The sequence below is a fragment of the Lipophrys pholis genome (assembly GCF_963383615.2).
Source record: "Lipophrys pholis genome assembly, chromosome: 15".
In the NCBI taxonomy this organism is placed as follows: Eukaryota; Metazoa; Chordata; class Actinopteri; order Blenniiformes; family Blenniidae; genus Lipophrys; species Lipophrys pholis.
Window position 1 is genome coordinate 24,817,136 of NC_137642.1, and position 21,951 is coordinate 24,839,086.

A 21,951-nucleotide genomic window follows, 5' to 3' on the forward strand; every position below is an offset into this window, starting at 1 on the left:
TGTGTGTGTGTGTGTGTGTGTGTGTGTGTGTGTGTGTGTGTGTGTGTGTGGGGGGATGGGACTGGGGTGGAGGGTCGAGGGTAGGAGAGAGGGCTGCCTGGGAAGGGAGATTCACCCCGTGGTCTCCGGTGGCACACACTCCCTCGCATTCACACACCCCCTGGAATAATAGCACGCTTATAAACCAAGTCTTTGTGTGCACACAGTTGAAGGACACGCACAACTTCTTAGCAAAGGCGAACACACACATGCACACAGTGACACACACATCCTTAAATGACTAGTATCTACCACCATTGTTATTAAAATGACAGCCTGTTGGATCAAGATGTGTCTGTTACAGAGGGAGGACAGCAGAGGCATTCAGAGGTTCAGGAGGTGAAGACGATTCAGATTCAGGCTCTGAGGAGACAGACAGCTGACTGAGAGGAAGTACGAAAGGTGGGATGCACGTGGTTAAAGGACACCACTCCAAACACAGTTTTCCGTTACTCCCCTCACACCCGAGGCTCCTGAACTTGTTGCTGCCGCGGGGACAAACTTTAACGAGTGCACAAACCTCCTCCTCAAACGGCCTGCGGATGTCGATCTCCGTCGGCGAGCCTCGATCCTCCTCAGAGTTCTTCAGGTCCTCGGGAACGGACTTCTGTCTTTTCACCTCTGCAGGGACGCAAGGGACAGATTGACAAAGTGCTCGAGCTCTCACAGTTAAAATAACAACAAATTTGACTGTATACTGGAAAATGTGATGGATTTTTTTATAATAATAAAATAATATCTAATGCTTATATAACTCATTTGCATGTTTTAGCCTCGCTTTTAAATATTGGTTTATCTGTTGGTTTCTGAGCTTCAATCACTATGCAGGTGAGATTACATTTTGTCCACCACAATACTAAAACAATTTAATAGAACTGGATCACCCATGTCTCTTCATTTATATCCAGAGGTAAATGTTTTGGACTGTGGGGTGATAAAAACCCACACATAAACAGGGAAAACATGCAAACTCCACACAGAACGGCCCCTAAGACTGAACTCAAGCTGTGGATTTTCATATTGTTCAGCGGGGTTGCTAATAACTGCACCAGCCTGCGCCTCCCATTGACATAAAATAAGTGCTTGGTTCTTCTTTGCAACACAAAATCACCCTCAAAAGTGAACTCTACAGTAAAAAAAAAACAACTCCTTAAGCCATTGAAATCATTTCAAAGAAGCAATTATTAGTTCAAATTCAGCAGCTTCCTTCTGGTGTTGCTACAGAGGATCATGTGATCATGCATGACCTGATGAAAGAGTTATGCCAAGTTTAGGGCCTTGTTCAGTCGACTACAGTGGGATTTGAACCAGCAGGCTTCTGTTTACTTCCTGATCTGTAGGCCAACGCAATCATCAATATTTAAAAATCAGTAAAAAAATATATGAGCATTTCATATTCCAATAAATGGAAAAATGGCAACATTTGTGATGTCGACAGTTCCTGGAACTACAATACTCCAGCTGTAGTGAATAAGCTGAATATCAGCCTCTTTTGCCATTTCATTGCTTGTAAGCAGTGTTTATTGCTTTTGATGTAATTACATGATCATTGCATCACATCTCTGACTAAACAGAAATACCTGCAACATGTAGGTGTCTTCTAATGTCCAACATGTTAGCCTGTAGGCTGACTTTCCACACGTATAGCTCGTATATGCAAATCTTGAGGTGAAGGAGGGTGTAAACAGCGCCGGTGAACAAGTGAATCATTGTGGCCGCATGCAGAAGTCATCATCAGCTCGTCGAGACGTCGGCGCACATCCTCAACACTTCGCTCCACTGTTTGAGTCGAGTGCAAACAAACCTCCCTGTGTAAACACTGCATGTACCCTGTGTTCGTGTGTGTGTGTGCGTGTGTGTGTGTGTGTGTGTGGTACCGTCACCCACCTGGTCTGCTCTCCACGTACTGGCTGAAGGACTTGAGCTGCGTCTTCCTGACTGCCGAGTCCTTGCTGAAGACGACAGGGCTGCGCAGCCGCTCGGTGGCTCTGCGCAGACGCTCCGCTCGCAGCTCCTCGGCGTTGTTCTGTCGGAGGAGACGAGCTCAGAGTCAGGAGGGGAACTGTAAACTGTCAAGCGCTGAGAAGAGCGATCATCAGACAGAAACTCCAGAGAGTTCACGCGATTAACACTGAACCGAAACCTTCTGACGAACAAAAAAGAAGCACCAATTCAAAACCACTGAATGGAAAAGATGAAATGTAATGAAACAATGCATACAAAAGCACCACCTACAGAAATATCTAAAACAAAATAGAAAACTTATTTGTTCTCCTTGTTTTTAAAGTATAAAGGAAATATGTCCCTATTAACAAACGTAAAAATAATATCCATTAAAAATTCCATTTAGTCATTTTCAGGTCCTTTTGCTGTTTTTGCCAAGATTTCTGATTTAAATGAAATTAACTACTAAAGAAAAGAGTGAACAAAACAAGTAAAATGTGCAGATCATAATTATAACAATAAAACTTTATAAAATACTCAAAACGTTTAGGTTGATATATTCTGAGTGCAGAATACATGTATTAGTATATGCATATATTTTATCCACAGTGTTTTAATCACTTGTAAAGCACTTTGAGTTTTGTGGTATTTGAAGTGAGCTGTACGAATACGAGGCGATGAAGCAGGCAACACATAGGAAAGTGGAAGTTTGGTGAAACCTTCAAATTATGTAAGAAGTACTTTTTTTTTTTTTTTTAAATCTTCTGTTTCACGATGAGACTTGAGTTGTCACTTAGATCTGCTCCCAAGCTTTTATGAAGCAGACGCTTAAACGTTTTACAGGATGTCACAGAGACGCTGTGACGATTGTGACTGAAACACACACACACACACACACGCACGCACGAACATGTGTGTAGAAAAACACACCTGAAACCGACAGGGAAGAGAAAAATCTGGTAGAAGTTGATATGTCAGCGAAATTGTGATTTGCTATGTTGGCGTGCGCGCGTGCGCGCGCGCACACACACACACACACACACACACACACACACACACACACACACACACACACACACACACACACACACACACACACACGCTCATGAGAGAGACAAAAAAGAGGCAATTAACTTGACTTTCAACAAAACCTCGAGCCAGAAAATATATTCAGATTATGCAAAATGCAAAAAAAAGAAAAAGAAAAACCACTATTGTTTTCAAAGTGAACACGTGTTAAAAAGCTGCACGCTTGCTTCTCCCACTATCAAGGACGGCATGCAGAAATGCTTTATTACCAAGCCTCCGAATATGCCAAGCCGAGTGGAAAAGAAACCGACTCGGGCAAAGATTGACGTTGTGGCGACGTTAATAAGACGGCGAAACGTGTAATAAAGTCGACAATTAGGGCAAACATGTTCCACCGCTTGAGACGGGAGGAGATAGGCAAGCAGGGTGTGCAGAGCGAGGCCGGCTAATAGAGACAGTGTGTGGGTGGGAAACCGGGCGCAGACAGGGAGTTGTTAGTTTAGCTTCAGATTATTGACTCTCAAAAACAATGTCAGCAATTAGTCTGTCCTCACTTTGTTTTGTCTATTAGTTTGTCAGCTTCTACCAGCCACTTAAAACTGCGTGACAAGTCAAACTGAGGCAAAGTCAGTGATGAGGCACATTATACAAAAAGGCCAATTAAATATTTTAAAACAAGGCCGCAGCTCAGATGTGTGAAAGCCATGTGGGAGTGTCGCATCAAGTCAGCACAGACGGGCAGGAGAGTAGATTAAAGTTATAAACTGTAGAAGGAAGGAAGTTTTGACTTACTTCCTACATTATAAGAGAGTTTTAACTGTGCATCTCACAGTAAAATCGTGACAATAAGAAAAACATGCTGTTAAAAAATGACAGATTGTCGTCTGATTTCAATGTAAACAGTGTTAATGAAAACCTAAACTCCTATGCAACACATAAATTGTGGACTGAGGCTCCGTTACACGACAGTGTTTCAAGTGAAAACGCATAATTTTCATTTCAGAAAAGATTTGCATTTACAAGACGACGTTTGTTTACGCAGAAAAAGCAGAAACGCTGAAAATGATAATGTTAGCATGCCGGGCCATAAGCAGCAGCTATTGGTTTCAAAAAGTTCCACCTTGGAAGCCATTTTCAAAAAATTGCATTTTCAGTGGCTGCGATCACCGCTGTCGTGTAAACAGAGCTGCTCCAGCCATCACCTTGGGTGTGTAACTTAACAGTGTAAAGCGGTTTGACGATGATGAGGTGGTGAAAATGCTCCACAATTGAAGTGCCTGTGTTGGTTGTGTTGAACAAGTGTTGTTTGTCCGTGGTTATCTAAAAAAGTGATTTCTTACATTTTTGTGTGAGATCTTAAAACATTAGAGTGAAGTCAAATGCTGTTACACACAATCAATCTCACCCCCCAAATAAGGCAAAGCCTGTGATTTCTCACATGCTCCCCAAAAAGGTCCCAGACCAAAGAATGGACACCATTGGGCTGAGAATATTTATGAAAAAAGTGAATTTAATATAAAGTTCCGATTGAGTTTTATTGCTACGATTAACGCTTTTTGGGTGGGTACTTCAGTTTCCTCATCCTGTATACTGTCCCTCTGTGTGCCGTATGATCATATGATGGCTGGATGGATGGGTTTACATGAACAAAACAACAACTAACCCTTCCACTTTATAGTCAGCAGATTTAGAGGATTAATACTCCCACTCTTGACATATTCTTCTAAGACAGATTTATTTGTGTTCACGCCATTGATGGCTGGAAACTGCAAACCTTGCATTATGTGCAGGGAACAGTTTATTTACAGAGAAATTAAATCCCTGGGGCAACTGATTAAGGCAACGAAACTCCCCCCAATTATTACATACTGTTGAACTGAACTGAATTGTGACAGTAACCAGGGGGTCAAATCCACGCTTTCTCCATCTTCCCCAAAACTCATGGCACAATCTTCCTCTCTCAATCGCCCAGTCACACACAAACACACAGAGAGCACCTGCCCACTTGGTTACCCCCGTCTCCTTTTTACGCTCTGGGACGAGCAGATATTAGGGTGTCCCCTCCCTCCTCACCGCCCCTCTCTCTCCTTCTGTATCTCTTATCGCTGCTATCATCGCTGTGGTAAGCTGCGGCAGTGGTGATTCAGGGCTTTCGGTGCGTGCGACTCTGTGAATGTGCATGCAGGGGGCTGCGTGACTAATGTTGCAGTCTGCTGAGCGTCGCATGCCCTTATCAAGCACTGCCGAGGCTGTGCATACACACAATCGCTAATGAGAGGCACAGAGCGTGTGTGTGTGTGCGTGTGCGCGTGTGTGTGTGTGTGTGTGTGTGTGTGTGTGTGTGTGTGTGTGTGTGTGTGTGTGTGTGTGTGTGTGTGTGTGTGTGTTGTGTGTGTGTGTGTGTTCCTGCAGGTCCTTGCATCAGCCTGAAGGACTTTTGGGAAGACAGATCCTCTCGGGACAAAACTAACATAACTGCATCGATACATCTATTTTCTACGCTGCTACGGGCCGTGGGGGGTGTGGCTGCACAATATGTCACAAACTTGTTATTTAGAAGGAGCGGAAACCGTTCAGGAAAACCGAACTGAACTAGGCAGTAAATGGCAAATTTTTTTTCACAAAAATCATGTGATTAAGTCGTTTAAAACCTTTTTATGGTTGACGACTCTACTTATTTTATATCTGGTGGCCACAGGGAACAAGAAGCTCAAAAATCATGGAAAACTGATCAAAAACATCAAAGTCAACAAACTGCTCTGCAACTAAAATGTCGCTGTTTGGTCAATGCAAGAAGTTTTAAATTCTGAGAATGCAGATTGACGGATAAAATAAAATGTGTGACACTGAAATGTGATTGTAGCATGTGACTTTGTTAAAACACGATGTGCTGTGCGAAACATCTTTGTAAAAGATGGAGGTGTCATATGATCAATGTCTCATTAAGTTTGGACTGATGTGGTAATTTGTTAATTTATAAATATAAAAAAAAAAAAGAAGTCATAAATAACAGGGACACTCAGGCCATAACATGACATTGTTTTTGTGTTTTCATTTCAGAAAAGTTTCGTGTTTACACAACACTGTTTTGAAAATGTTTTCTGTTTACACGGAAACACTGAAGATAATGTAGCTTTCCTGTAAGGCCACTAGGATGTGTAGTTGGTTGTTTTTGTAGAGAAACCACAGAACACAGACATTCGTATAGAAAGAAAAGACCATGAATCTGCATTGTTATTACAGTGACTGTCAAAATAAAACTACCAAGTCTCAGGAGAATATGGACTGGGAGTCATGACACTGTGGAGGAAACGTTGCTCTTATTGTCTCTACTGAGCATGTGCAGAACAACTGTTTACTACGGCAGTGGCAGTGTTTCAGTTTTCATTTGAAAGTGTGTAAACGGGACCTAAAATGTTATGTGTTTATTTTAAAAGAACTAATATTCATCACAGTGACTTTGATGGGAGGCTGCTGGATTTCTATTTTGGCTGGTAGTTTCTGTAAATGGAAACAGACTCGTCCTTCCTCTGTTGCTGAGTGGTCTTAGCCTGGTTTTAGCGTCAGCCACCAAAAAGTGAGGAAATCTTTGCTCCACTGCAGAATCGCTGTGTGAACGTCACTTCTATCGCACACCGTCATCGTTAAAGTATACGATTAATCCATGGATCACATGTGTCCTGACTGTGGGGGAGTGATCAGCTTCAACCTGCTACCCAACTATTCCACGCTGGTATCGGGGCGATAAACCTCACTATTGACCATCGCTAGTCCAACACCAGGTAGAGACTGCGTGCCCACACCTTTGAAGTGAGGTGTATCGGGTCAGCGTGGGTATCAACCAAATGGCGACTCCACCTCTGTGAGGGTCAAGAGCCACGCATCCGCACTCCTTTGGCCATAAAGCACTAAGCCTTTTAGGCTTTGAACACAAGAGGGTGTTTATGTGAATTGATGATCAAAGACACCCCGCGCTGCCATAAGCACAGAGGATTTTGCTTGTACTGACAGTCACACACATATACGCACCCACACACTCACCTTATTCCACTTGACATTCAAAATCAATTAAACAGATGTTCAGACTGACCGACTGTGCTGTTGACTCAATATTTACATCAGAAGATATAGACACAAGCAGCCGTAACGACCCCCTTTCCCACTTAAACACACGCACACGCACACACACTGAAAAGGTCATGGTCAATAGAGGCGACTGTGGCATGTTATGTAGAGCATTGTGATATCTGTGTGTGTGTGTGTGTGTGTGTATGTGTGTGTGTGCAAGTGATGGCTTTAGACAGACTCATATGGATACGGGGGGATAAACTATAGTCTTACATGAAGTGGTCCGACCAACTGATGTGTACAAAGGGTCAACGGGCTGACAACAGGGTCAATCGGACCTAATTGATTGGACTAACCCTTTGATGGCGTACCCAGAGAGCCGGAGAGAGAGAGAGAGAGAGAGAGAGAGAGAGAGCGAGAGAGATGAAAGGAAAGAGAGAGGTGGAGAGAAATAAGAGATACGCAGCGGGTGTGTTGAGGCCAGTACCTCCGATGTGTCTGCCGGGCTGAGCGGGGAGGTGGAGGAGGCGGTGGGCGAGGACGAGGAGGAGGTGGAGGACGGGGACGAAGGGGACGTGACTCCTCTTGGGCTGACCTCCACCAGTTTCTTCAGCTTCAGATCCACATGCTTGCTGTTAGCACCTACAGGGGGACAGGCATGATGAGTGTATTGAGACACATATATAACATAGCTCTCACACACACACACACACACACACACACACACACACACACACACACACACACACACACACACACACACACACACACACACACACACACACACACACACACACACACACACACACACACACACACACACACACACACACACACACACACACTGACTGAGATCACACTGATGGTTAAAAACACAAGAAGAAGCAGACAAAGCTTCACACAGGATTTTTCTGATGATAATGGACTGACATTTTTTTTTAAGGTGGATTCAAATGAAAGCATCACCGTCAAGGTTCAGAGTGTTTAGGGTGATTCTCAAACAACATGCTGATGTCTTCAGTCTTTTTTTTTATATCTCACTATCTCCTAAACCTGCAACCTTCATGATCAAAATGTTTTTATTTTCTCTTTCAATTTTCAAAGCAAATTTGTCTGGAGCCTGAAAACAAATTGAAAAACGAGATTAGCTGTACATATAAACACTGTGTCTTATGTTGCATCTATAAAGCATCCAAACTAAAATTCAGAATAGTTGACATTTCTTCACAGTTTTCTGTTTGAACTTTTGTGGCTGTTTTTAAGCCCTTTTTAAGCTGAGCTGGCAATTTTACCTGTTTTACCTTTTTATCTTTGCTATTCTAGTGGTTTAAGCTATTTTAACTATTATTTTTATTTTCTTACCTTATTTTAGCTGTCCAAACCATTTTAGCTGTTTTACTTTTTTGCCATTTTAGCTGATAAAATTTTTTCCGTTTTAGACTCAGGGTGTTCTTACTATTTTTTTTTTTATAACAGTTTGGCTATTTTCCTTGTATTCATCTTGCTTTATGCAAACTAAGCCATTTCATCATTTTAATCCATTGTGTAATTTTAAGCTCTATATAGCTATTTTAACCATATCATATTTTCTTAAGCAATGTCAGCTGTTTTACATTCTTGCCATTTTAGGTGTTTCACCTTTTTATTAATTTTAGCTACTTGGGCTTTTTGACAATTTTTCTCATCCCTGTCATCATTTTGAAAATGTTCTAATTTTAAACTGTTCTAACTATTTCATCTTTTTCAGCTCTTTATAACCAGGAAAGATGGCATTAGTGCAAATACAAACTAGGATTAAATCATTCACATATAATATTTGAAAACTTTCAGGGAGCCACTTCAGAAAAGCTTAAGTTACGCAGATTGCAGACCTTTACCCTAAAAACTCAATAAGATGCAGCTGTGATGAGATTTCTTTCTAATAAAATGAAGTTTTTTTCTTTCCTGCTTTATATGTCACTTATGTCTGATGGCTCATGTGAGACGATTCGTTTTCTCCTTGATATTATATTTGACTGTATCGTGCCATGACTCGGTTTAAGTTAGAATTGTTGCTATATAGGTAAACAAAATAGCCAATATTTATTTAATTACTTCGCTCCTTTCACTATACACTTTGAATTTTTTCCACTCGTTTGATTTTGATATTTTATTCCGTGTGACTGGCAGCAGCTGCAGACAGCTTTATTTTCCAGGCTAACTGGTAACCACAGCCCCCCTGCCAGGCCGGACCACTGCACTGAAGGAGATGAAAGAACAGGAGGGCCACCGTTTCATGTGTCACCTCCCCCAGTGACATGCATGTGCAGTCACACACACACACACACACACACACACACACACACACACACACACACACACACACACACACGCACACACACACGGATGCCAAACGCACTGACAAACTTTGTGAGAAACAGCTCGAGGAAACGCAAAGAATACAAGAGTCGTATGGAAACGACACAACACAGAAAAGACGGCTAATGCGACAGAAAGTCAGTGTTTAAAAGGAAAATACATATTCGGTGAAAAAAGTATGGCAACAGCTGCTTTGGTGTTATAATCGCCACCATCTATTTTCTTTCAAGACTGCGTTAAAATAAAAAAAATTAAAATTACGGTAAACGAAGAAACGCCCAGCTGACGTGCTCAGGAAATGTTGCAGAGATACTGCACTTCAAAGGGTTTGTCTGTTTTTATGTTTGTTTCTTCTGCTCCCTCCACTGTACTGCCACCTATCTCACATCGCCAGGACAAATTAAGGCAACAAATAAAATGAATTAAACACAAAACAAAGTAATTAGTTTACCTCTGAAGATTTGGGCAAATGCTTTACTGAAGATATCATGTTTCTGTCTGGGGAGCAGTTTTTAGAGTTTATTAATTACTACGAAGGAAAGTTTCTTGTGGAGGGAAACAGAGAAACCAGCAAGCCAATAGAATGACAGAAGCGAGCTAATGTACACGGCTGGTTGGGTTTCCTAGTGTGAAGAGGTAAAAATGCACAAAGCATAGAAATATATAATTAAGTGAGCGAGTGGATATTTTGAAGCTGATAATTTCTGCAGATTGTGACACAAGTTTGCACAAACACACTTCAAATGTTCCTGTTTGGATAAATTAAGAGTGAATTACCAACTAAAGTTGCAGTTCAGGGAATGAATCTTTGATCTGCATTCAGTCTTATCCTGTTTTTTATATTTTTCAAGGTGGCCATCGTTTTGGCTCAATATATCCATTTTAATACAGTTTTTCTGTATGTACAACTTTGTACAACAAGAATGGGCAGAAACTGAGAGACAAAACCTAAAAAATGATCTATAACCTATATTAGATTATATTTTTAATTAGGGGGAAAAAAATGAGCAGATGAAATATCTTGAAGATCACTTAAACTGACCTAGAAGATCTATTTTCTGTTTCATGTCGCAATATCACACAGAATGAGGAGATCTTTTACAGATTGTTGCTGTCCAATCAAATAGCAGTGCAGATAAAGGACAAACAAATATTTAAAATTATAATACAAGCATTAAAATTGTGAGAAAAACTCGTCATTGGTTATAATATTTAAAAAATATTGTATTTAAAAGTGGTGATGTTTGCTGAAAGTACTAGAACCTTTACTGGGTCCCATTAAATGATTTTAGCACTGAATCCAGAGATATGATGGAAAATTAGGAATTTATATGTAAAAATCGGCAACTTCTTGCATTACCTTTACCTTTACCATGCATCTCAGAAAACTGATTATAATTCTAAATTTGAGGTTGTGTCATTTTTTTTTTAAATACAACCAAAGACCTAAACATTTTTCCCTCATTTGTTATGCTATAAGTGAGTATTTTGATGGGATGACCAGTGTGAAATAGTTGCTCTGCATGTAGAGAGTGTGTTTAGAGGGTGGACAAATCAAGAAACAAGTAGAAAACTCCCCAAAACTAATCTGGAGCTGTTTGGAAACAACTTAAAGAGATCTTTTAGCTCCTGTTTGCTCCGTCACCATGTTAATGCACCCAAACACCTTGAAATCGTAGGGTTTTTTTTGTTTTCTCCTCTTTACAGACCTATGTATTTTTGCTAAATAAAAGCACAAATGACCAACTTGACTTCACATTTGAGCAGCTAAACAGAAAGAAAGTGATTGTGGTGACTAAATAATGAGGAAACATGTGAAAAAAAGCATTGAGGAAGGTGAAAGAAAAAGCCACACAGACGTGAAGCAGCAGCAGGGCAGCAGCCAGAGATTTTACCCAGAGAGGTTAGCTCAGAGTCAGGGTTAGTAAGCTCCGGGGGCTCCTGAATGCTGGAGGGGGCTGGAAGAGCCTCCGGTGGGAGAGGGTTAGTAGCCAGCGCAGACGTGGAAGCATCAACAGTATCATCATCATCATCCTCAGCAGCAGAAGCAGCAACGTGAGCCTGTTCCTCCTGAACTCTGCTCTCCTCCTCATCCTCACCATCATCCTCATGAGGACTTCTCGCTCTGTGCAAAACATCTGCAGGTTCAAAGTCGGACAGAAGGAAAACAAAAGAGGTGAATGCACTGAGAAAGAAGAGTGGAGGAGATTAAGCAGAGGCGTGTTAAGAGTCATGAAAAGGTAGAAATGTGGAGTAAAGGAGTGCAGAGCAGACAGAATTCAAGTTGAACTTCTTCGTAAAAGTCTCAAAACACTGATGATAACTGTCACTGCCTAAATCCCAACATGCGCAAATCAAATAATTCTTTACATCAAAGTTCCCTTTTGTGACACGAACCCTCTTCTCCTTATGACCAGACTGGGAGGATTTATGTTGATTTTATGGCTCTGGAGTCATATGAGAATGAGCGATGAGTGGGTTTTTATCCCTTTTTAATGGGCTTTACATGTCTGAAAGTTCTTTTATGTTATTGTTTTTGATGGTACTGAGAAACACATCACAGGTACTTGACACAGGTTGCTTCAGAAAAGTTGCGTTCGCCCCCCTTTTCCATGGAGAAGGAGTCAAGCATTTCCTAAAAGTTGCATTTTCAGTGGCTAAGAGCACCGTTGTTGTGTTTGGAGCCTAAAAACATCAATCAAATCTGCAACATTTAGTTTGGGATTGTTGTTTTTTTTACAGGAAATATGTGAATATATATAATAAAATATAAATATGAAATACAATAGGTGGCCTCTTTAACTTGTTTCTAAAATTAAAAGTGTAACAATGTGGGACTTCAGACATGAAATAACATGCACTCATGATGCAAATAGCCATTTAGGTTAGCATTTATTTTTTTCTTGTTATGTCAAGGAAATGCTTGTTTCAGGCAGATATTGTCGATTAATATTGTTAATTATGAGGGAAACAACTCTGCCTTCAGTAAAAGTCATGTGTTGATCATCACGGTGTGTCTGACGTGTGCGAGACTGTCTTTATGAGCTCATCAAGCAGGTATTTAAGCAAATGTAAAGTCATAAAACTTTCAGAGTGATGAGTCTAAACTTTGACTGGGTCTGTCTGGCTTTCCTGCTCCAAAATATCTGCCACACAAAGTAAAAAAAAAAAAAAAAAGGTTTAATTATCCTTGGTCAGAGATCTGTTGCCCGGATTCCTTGTTCCCGATAAAAGATGCAGGGCAAACAATAACCGCAGCAACATGAAAGCACATTTTCCATTAAGTCTCCTGAGGGGCTCAATTGAAACAACAGTGTCTCCACATTAGAAAGAAAACAAGAAAGCACATTAGAAGAAACTCAAACGGAGACCTGAGCAGCTCGAGCTGCATGGATAACCCACCGTGGATTAAAACAACACAATCAGTAAACAGTGTCAGACGTCGTCTTGTTTTTACTGTTTGGAGGAGAGCGAGAGAGCAAAGAACAAAGAGAAAGAGAGAGGGAGTCAAAATAACAGCATTTCCTCTGTGTGTGTGTGTGTGTGTGTGTGTGTGTGTGTGTGTGTGTGTGTGTGTGTGTGTGTGTGTGTGTGTGTGTGTGTGTGTGTGTGTGTGTGTGTGTGTGTGTGTTTTCTAATTTGCTAGCTGCGATGCGGAGCGTGCTAGCAAGCGCCACTCCTGCGTGGCTGGCTGAGGTCTAATTAATGGGAGGCCATGGTGATGGAGTTTGGAAAGTTTCTTTGCGGGCAGACACTTGGAGGGGGCAGCCCGCTGCATTTAAAGGGCTGTGAATGGTGCTGAAGGGAGAGAGGGAGGGAGGAAGAGGGAGAGAGAGCGGGGGCTAGGATTAGCCGTTCTGCTCGGCAGGCCTTGTGTATCACAGCCCACAGCATTTCTCTCCTCCTTCTCCTCCTCCTCCTCTACTCCCTCGTTCTGTTCTTTCGTCAAACTCCATTTTTAATGAGATCAACAATTAGTCCAATTCAGAAAAGCTGAAAGCGCAAATAAATCAAGTGCCACCCCCCCCCCCCCCCTCCCCTCCCCCACCCCACCCCCCATTTCTGCTGCTGTTTCTCCAAACATGTCTTCAGTCTGGTTTTAGGGTTTAAAGACTTTGTAGTTTGTGTAAACTCTAGCATCAGTCCTGAGAAGACAAATCAATTCAAAGCCCCACTAAGATCCAATAATGTGATGGCAAAATTACTTGAGGTATTTTGAAATATGAAATATGACAGGTCTCTCAATGCACCCTTACATGTTACTAATGTTGAGAAAATGTACAAATAATCACTAATTGTGTGGTCATGAAGACTGAAAACGCCACTTTTTGAAAACGGCTATCAAGACGGAACTTTTCGAAAACGTTCTGACTCCATCTTTGTGTAAACAGGGGGTGGAAACGCAACTTTCTCTCTGTCACCATGTTACTGTGCATGTGAGTGAATAGTTGTTCTGCACATGCACAGTAGATAAACAACCACAAAAATGTTTTCCTCCAAAGTGTCATGGCTCCCAATCCATATTCGGGACTTGGTAATTTTATATTTGACAGTAACTCGAAATAGTAATCCATCTTGGTCGTCTGTCCATAAGAATGTCAGTGTGCTTGCATTGTTAATGTTTATAAGGCGTTTTTCTCTGTGGCATGTGTATGTGGTTTCATTACAGAACCACCCAACAGCACCCACTAGTGCCGCTTCATGAAACGCGGCTTCCGTGTAAACGGACATCGTTTTCAGAACGCTGCCATGTAAATGAGAAACTTTGCTGAAACTAAAACGTGAAAACTATGCGTTATGCTTGAAACGTTGTGCAGACGGGGCCTGATTAAAATTGGTCCAAGTGGTTTTGATTCACACTGCAGTGTCGGGTTCATATAAAATATGCTGCATTACTCTCAACTGGGTCAAGTTAAATACTTAAAAACACACGATATAACTATTTCTATTTGTATTTATTCTTCATTTTTATCATTGCAGATGTAACCGGTTCTTAATGTCAATTTCTTTTTTTTTTTGTCATTCTAATGTTTCGTTATATTTTTTAAAGTATTTATAATCCACCATCCGCCTCTTCTTTCCTACTTCAAATCCAACTTTAATTTACCACTTTCCTTACTTCTGACTCCCCGCCATCATCTGTCTCCACTCTCACTCATTTGCATGCGAGTGCACCTCGTCCACCTGAGGAGAGAAACCTGAAGACTCGTGTAATATCCAGGAGTCGCAAACAAATGACCAGACGCCTAATAATGGTCATTATGATAATAACCTCAATTTCGTGGAAATGGAAAGCAGTGGGAAATGTGCATTCGCTACCTCTGCGAGCCATTATTAGAAGTGTTTGGTGTTTTGGGCATGATTTGGCCACACAATGTGTCGCGTTGATTAACAATTACTGTGCGAAGGAGGCCAGGGAGGAGCTGCTTTCTTGAATGTGAGGGTGGCAGTTTTTATTTTAGACCCGCGGCTGTTGTCAAATGACATTTTGTTTTTCTCTGAGGATTAGACAGAACCCCTTCAGAGAGCATAATGGAAATGTGTGAGTCTTAGCAGTGTGCGGATGGAGTGAAAAGTGAGTGTACGACAAAGCATGTGACTGTGACTTCTCCTTTCTATTACAGTTAATGAGCATCAGGGAGCGTCTGGGTACTAATGGTAAGTTTAACAGAACTCCGACAGTGTGCTCAGATGGATAAATAAACTGTGAGAGAAGCATGTGACCATGTGACGAGCTTGGAGGTAGAAAAGACGGGTGTACGCAAGTGAGTGTGGGTTTCCAGGCCTGTCCTGACCTCCAGCGGTGCTGGGCTTCCCGGTTTTCCCCCTGTCGGTGCTCGACGCGTCCAGCAGGCTCATGTCGGACATCTTGACTCCGGACCGAGCCTCGGCGATCAGCTGCCGGGCTCGCTCTCTCAGCTGTCTCCGCCGCTCCGCGTCTCGCTCCTGCATACAGGGAGGACAAAGTTTTGATACAAACTCCAACATATCATATTCACCATTGGCTTGGTTTTTTTCTATTTACTACTCTTCACAACTTTATCATTTCATATTAAACCTCATTATAAAAATAAATAATGAAATATTTTAACTAATTTAATTTTAAATAATTTTTACGACTAGAAAGTACATAAATACTTAAATACAGATGGTAAAATGTGCTGTACAATGAACAAAATGCTTGTTTAAAGAGCCCACAAACAGGTTTTAAAGACAAACTAGCCTCTTTTCACACTTTCATCTCAAGTTGATAGGGAGAAATCTTCACAGGATGCTCGCTCTCATATAAAATACATAGTAAAAAGTTTTGTTATCGAAATGGATGTACACATCTCGATGCATTATGACGGTAGGAGCACAGAGATAGGCAACCACACATCATCTTGGCACTAGACAGATACAGTATTGAGCCGTCATCATCAGAGCAATGGCAGAAATGCCATTTTCAGGTCGATCCAATCTGATCCCACTGATAGGAAGCACAGGCCACCACACACACACACACACACACACACACACACACACACACACACACACACACACACACACACACACACACACACACACACACACACACACACACACACACACACACACACACACACACACACACACACACACACACACACACACACAGGCAAGCACTCAGCTGGTGATGAGCACACTCTCTACGAACACAGTTGGGCAGACAGAGGTAAATAAATATCCAGGAAGGAGATTTAATGTGAAGTTTGACAGCATTCATACAGAATAGAAACCATGGAGGAAGAAAAGAAATGATTCATGCTGCTGGGAATTTGGAACGTAAGTGAGAAAGTCCCATTTTCAAGCTGGGAAACTGGAAGCTGGTTATTTCTTGTGTAGGCTGCAGGAAGATAATAAACTATGTTGTCATAACACATAAAAGCTAACATTTATTTTTCTTTCCCTTTCTAGAAAGTGAGACATTTAAAAAATGCAAAAAAAAATTGTGCAAGGTTTTCTGGATGAAATGATGCTTGTTTCACAATGATTGTGCTGTGAATTCTACACATTAGTAAGTATACTTACTGTGTTGATTGGCTGATGAAGTGCAGCCAATTTAATTTCAAGTGCAATAAAGTCTGGATATTACTGAGTGCACGATTAAAAATTACAATTTTTGAGCCATGCCTACAAATTTTCTTCTGAGTTCTCCACAACTTCCCACTTCACCTTGTTTTGAGTTCACAGTTTTACGGCATTCAAATGTAATTTCCCCACTTTACGATGTGAACTTTCCCAGTTAGTCACTATGGCCATTGAAGATGATGTATTTGTATTTATTTGTTTAATTTTAATTTGGCATTATTTCTAAGTAATATTTTTTAACATAACCTTCTTGCTGCTTTTTTCCACTCAATGCACCACCTAGTGGTGCAAACTTGTATTGTAAGATTTCTGATTTTAATTTCATCCCAAAATGATCCTAGAGATGACTACATGGCTGTTCTTCTGTCTCTATCTGCTGACTACATGAGCTTATAGTAAATATAATTAATTGGAGTCATTACCCGGAACTGAAATATTAGATTTTGCCCCTTAAAAGTTTTGAAAAAGGAAAACAAAACAAGATTTCAATCTCTGCGATGTACAAATAAACATCGACCAGAGAACCCCAACCCCATTCTCAGGCTGCATGCATGAACTCGTCTCACATCTAAACACACACAAATGCTTCCACACTTTAAAGCTGCGCCCGCTGCCACCCCCCCCCTCCACTCTTCTCCCACTAACATACACAAGCGCATACGACCCGAGGGAGAAGTGAAGCTGCATTTCTCTGTCACTGTCCTCCCTCCCTGTGGTTTCCTGTTAATCAGGCTTCTCCATATTGAGGCAGGGGTTTTAGGGCTGGCCTATTGAAGCCGCCCATTTATCCATTAACAAAACAAGCAGCGCCCGCTAATGAGCTACATCTCTCCATTTCCATGTCAATTGTTTGTTTGTAGCTATTGTTTGGTGGGGACAATGGGGCTGTATTGTAAATGACAGCAACCCTAATGCACTCTGTGTATGTGTGTGTGAGAGCCCAGGGGGATGCCTTCAGGGAACAGGGAACACACCTTAGAGAGCAAGGATGATAAAGAGAGAGAGAGAGAGAGAGAGAGAGAGAGAGAGAGAGAGAGAGAGAGAGAGAGAGAGAGAGAGAGAGAGAGAGACCGAAGGAGAGATAAAGAGTGAGAACAGGAGTAAGAGTCTATAACGATTTGAGCAAAACTTCTCTATCAGCCTGTATTTAGGAAATTCTGCCAAACAAAGAAGGAAATTATGATTCAATATCAAGCTACGGTGCTGTAATACCACACAAGTATAAATCTAATCTGAAACAACAAAATTATCAAGACAAATTGTTAGGTCAAAGGCCCCCCAGCTCCAAATACCAACTCATCCTGGCATTTATGTCTTCAAGACAAGCTTGTAGTTTGTAAGCTGATCAGTATCATTTGGTGTCACAGATACAGTAAATAGATTTGTTTCTCGACTTAATGGAATTTAATTCAGTCTTTCGTAATAATATTCTGCACAGAGAATACTGTGAAGCGCATGGGTCATAACACAGAACCCTGTGGAACTCCTTTAGAGGTGAAGAGTCATCAGTAACATGAACAAACTAGAATCTATGTGAGGAATATGATTGAAACCAGTTTGGTGTCATTCGTCTAACCCCAGTGACATGTTCCAGTCTCTGTACAAGGATGTTATGATCATTGAGATCTAAAAGGACAAGAACAGAGACGAGGCCTTAGCAAGAAGACTTGAATGCTATGATTAGCTTTAACTCCTCTCTGAAAATCCCTTAAGGAATAATTTGTGGATAAATGATCACATAGTAGACTTGTTTTTCGAAGGCTTTTGGAAATAAAGGTTGTGTATTGCCAGGTAATGTGTTAAAACCTTTAACGAAAAGGTTTCAAGACACCAGTGTGGAAGGCCTGTGATATGTTCGTAGTCTTTAACTGAAGACAAACGGAACAGATTTAGTATTGACACGCTAAACAGAGAAATTTATATCTGAAAACATCAACAAACAGATTAAATATTGGTTTGCATGAAGCAACATTTGGAAATACGTTGGTGCGATTTATCTATAAATATAAATCAGGTTCTCGAAGTCCAGGTGCTTGTTCGGTCTGCGGCAGCTGACATGTATTACACTGCCATCTAAACCACTTCAAACACTTTTTTCAGATTATTTGGGATGCACAATGACTTTGTCAAATATTGTAATATTGATTTACGGTACATCTGCCCTGAGGTCACCAGGTATGAAATAACATCTGTCAGTGTCTTCAAGTTTTTAAGATTAATCACACTTCCCTGTCGTATTTTGAATTCTATTTGCACAATCACAGCAATTCTAACCTTGATGAAGAAACTATAAACAGTAAAACATCTTATAAGTCCTAATAATATGAAAACACAGGCTTCAAGCTACCTGCACCGACACTTTCTAATTATTTTTACACCTTTGCAGTTTTTGCTCCAGTGCCTTCCATTCCAAACTCACTTCTTTTTTCATTTTACAAGCTGGCTGCTTTTATAAATGAAATATGATAAACAGCAATGTCACTGATTTCCTCCTGGCTATACACTGCTAACAATATCCAATCTGGACTTTACAGAAAACATACAACTACCAGTTTAAGTGTGTTGTATCTGTGCAAAATGTGTGTGTATATATACTGTATATATATATATATATATATATATATATATATATATATATATATATATATATATATATATATATATATATATATATATATATATATATGTGTGTGTGTGTGTGTGTGTGTGTGTGTGCAGCTCAGGCCATAGCACAGTCCAAAACATCCCACTGCAATATTGTTGTTACCCATTTTGGGGAAGGAAAAAGGGAAATTGCCTTTGCCTATCCAGAGGCTAGGATTAACACTATGGAGGAAATGCATGCGACTAGCACCGTCAGTGATAGAGCCTCCACAATTCAAAAAATATAACAATGAGTTGGGAGGACAAGGAGAAGGAGAGGGGTTTTTATTGTGTAAAGAACAACATGAACAGATCTGGTATTAAATCTTTCTGTCGTGAGTTTTTCACGAGAGCATTTGTGGCTTTGAAGGTGGGAGAAAAACAAAACAAGTGTTTGTTTTACTTTTATCATCCTATTTGATAAGGATCAGATCACATTGCTTTCTGAACTCTGCTGCTTTAGGTTTATAATGCTGGGAGAACATATTCCAGTGATGCTCTTCTCCAGATGGTCGTGCTTCGCACACTCACCTCTTAGAAAGAGAAGAGCCGGTTGAAGCCTGGAGAGATTTCTTTCTTTGTGGGGTTTGCATCTTCTACCTGTGTGTTTACTCATATTTACTCCTCAGTTAAAGACCCTGCTGCACGACAACGTTTCAGAAACGATGTCCGGTTACATGGAAACGGCAGAAACACTGTATGATGTAGTTAGCATGCCAGGCCATGAGTGCGACTTTATGGACATTTGTATGGACAGACAGTGAAGTTGGATTGCTTTTACAGTGACTCTCCACTATAAAGACTGGGAGTCATGACACTCTGGAGGAAAACACTGTTCTTATTGTCCATCTATTTGCACATGTGCGGAGGAAGTATTTTCCACGGCCATGGTGTGCATGCTCAGTAGCAGCGCTCCCACCGTCTACACAGAGTCGGAGCGTTTTCAAAAAGTTCCAACTTGGGATCCAATTTCACAAAGTTGCATTTTTAGAGGCTACAACTGGTTTTCACATGAAAACGTTGTTGTGTAAATGGGGCAAAAAACACATGGTGCAAGTTGTAACTCTAAATATTCCATGATTGTGAATGTGTGTGATGGACTGGTGATCTGTGTGTGATTCACCCTGACTTCAACCATCCACCATAGACCGCTGGGATCGGCTCAGGCCCTCCACGACGAAACAAAGAAAATCCAACTTCCACACAGAAGTTGAACTGTAGCACAAACTTCCCATGCTTCACAGGTTCTTTGTACCTGGCAGAAATCAGCCAAAATAAAGCTGTTTACGTCCCTCAAAGCTCTAAATGAGGCAGATGTGGAGGAGCAGATTGTCAGAGCTGGAGCCTGTCACTCACGTGTTAGCAGCACTGTCGTCAAACAATTACAACTCACTGTTCTGCAGCAGCACAACCTGCCAACAACTTTTTGTTATTCGGACTGAATACCGGATGAGAGAGTGGAGATTAAATGCCACCTAGTGGATAGAATCCTAACAAAAGAGGTGCCTTTGCTTCTTTTTTCAACCTTGGAAGTGTAAATAAATATATATATATATATATAAAAAGAGTTTAAATCTGGCAATACAAGACACATGTGAGTAAGAAGAAAAGGTAGAGTACAAAACCAACCAGCCACGTCACTGCGTGATCAAAGCCAGGATGGAAACACAAGTGGAAAAAAAAGGAGGAAAGAAAGCGTGTCAGCTGGTGGTCACTGGGTAGTGCTGCTTCAAGAATGGAGACTCAGGAGGAGAAGAGACTTTTCTTTTTTAAATGGCGACAGCGGGAACAATCGCACACTGTGTTTTACAGCGACTGCTGGGAACCTCCGAGGGAAGAGAGGCTAAACGGTTGAGTGCGAGGCTGAGACAGAAGGCCCCTCTGTGGGCTTGGCGTCGGGTGAGGACCCCTCTCCGCTCTGGAAGCTGGTTTTGAACGGGGGGGGAGCAGGTTGTCGCCTTGGTTGCTCTTTTTCTGGGCAAGTCGAAAGCGGGAGGGAGGGAGGGCATGCACCGCTGGTCATGTACAGAGACCTGGCGTGGGCACAGAGTGATGCCACACACACACACAGATACACACAAGGATGCGCACACAATCACTATCTAAAAGGGTTTGCCAACCGCCCAGATAGCCAGCCAGTCTGGCAGCCAGTCATGCAGCTCCAGACATTTGTCATGACAGGCTAATTCACAGTCAAGAGGTGCTTTAGGTCTCTATCTTGTCCAGACACACACACACACGCACACACGCACACACACACACACACACACACACACACACACGCTAAAGAGTTACACAACACACACACACACACACACACACACACACACACACACACACACACACACACACACACACACACACACACACACACACACACACACACACACACACACACGAAAACCAGTTGCATAGCTGTGTAATCACACACTCGTCAACAGTGTTTCAGATGCCAACGTGAAGGTCCAGACATGATGTGGATGCAGGTAGAAGTCAGTCAGCGGTTAAAGTGGTGTTACTGAAGTGAAAAGTTACCCTGCTGCTGTGAACACACACTAACACACAGTCAAGAAGGAACAAGCCAGTTTAAATTAACACCTCCTGGAACTCTTTCACCACAATCTCACAGTTTCCACCAGGTAAGATGACTCATATTACAAAAAGTTACCAAACAGGGGAAGCACGGTGGCGTAACACTCTCGCTTCACAGCGAGAATTAATCTTAATTTCTAGAGCGCTTTAGCCAGTCAAAAGTGCTTT

General features: G+C 41.5%; 1 protein-coding gene across 1 annotated transcript in view; it reads right to left on the minus strand.

Annotated features, from left to right (window-relative positions):
* ehbp1 (EH domain binding protein 1) overlaps positions 1-21,951 on the minus strand; it is a 187,637-nt gene that overhangs the window by 50,348 nt on the left and 115,338 nt on the right. The window contains 4 exon segments of the mRNA XM_080481503.1: positions 560-660; positions 1,927-2,065; positions 7,568-7,722; positions 15,234-15,384. Coding sequence (XP_080337629.1) covers positions 560-660; positions 1,927-2,065; positions 7,568-7,722; positions 15,234-15,384 — 546 coding nt within the window.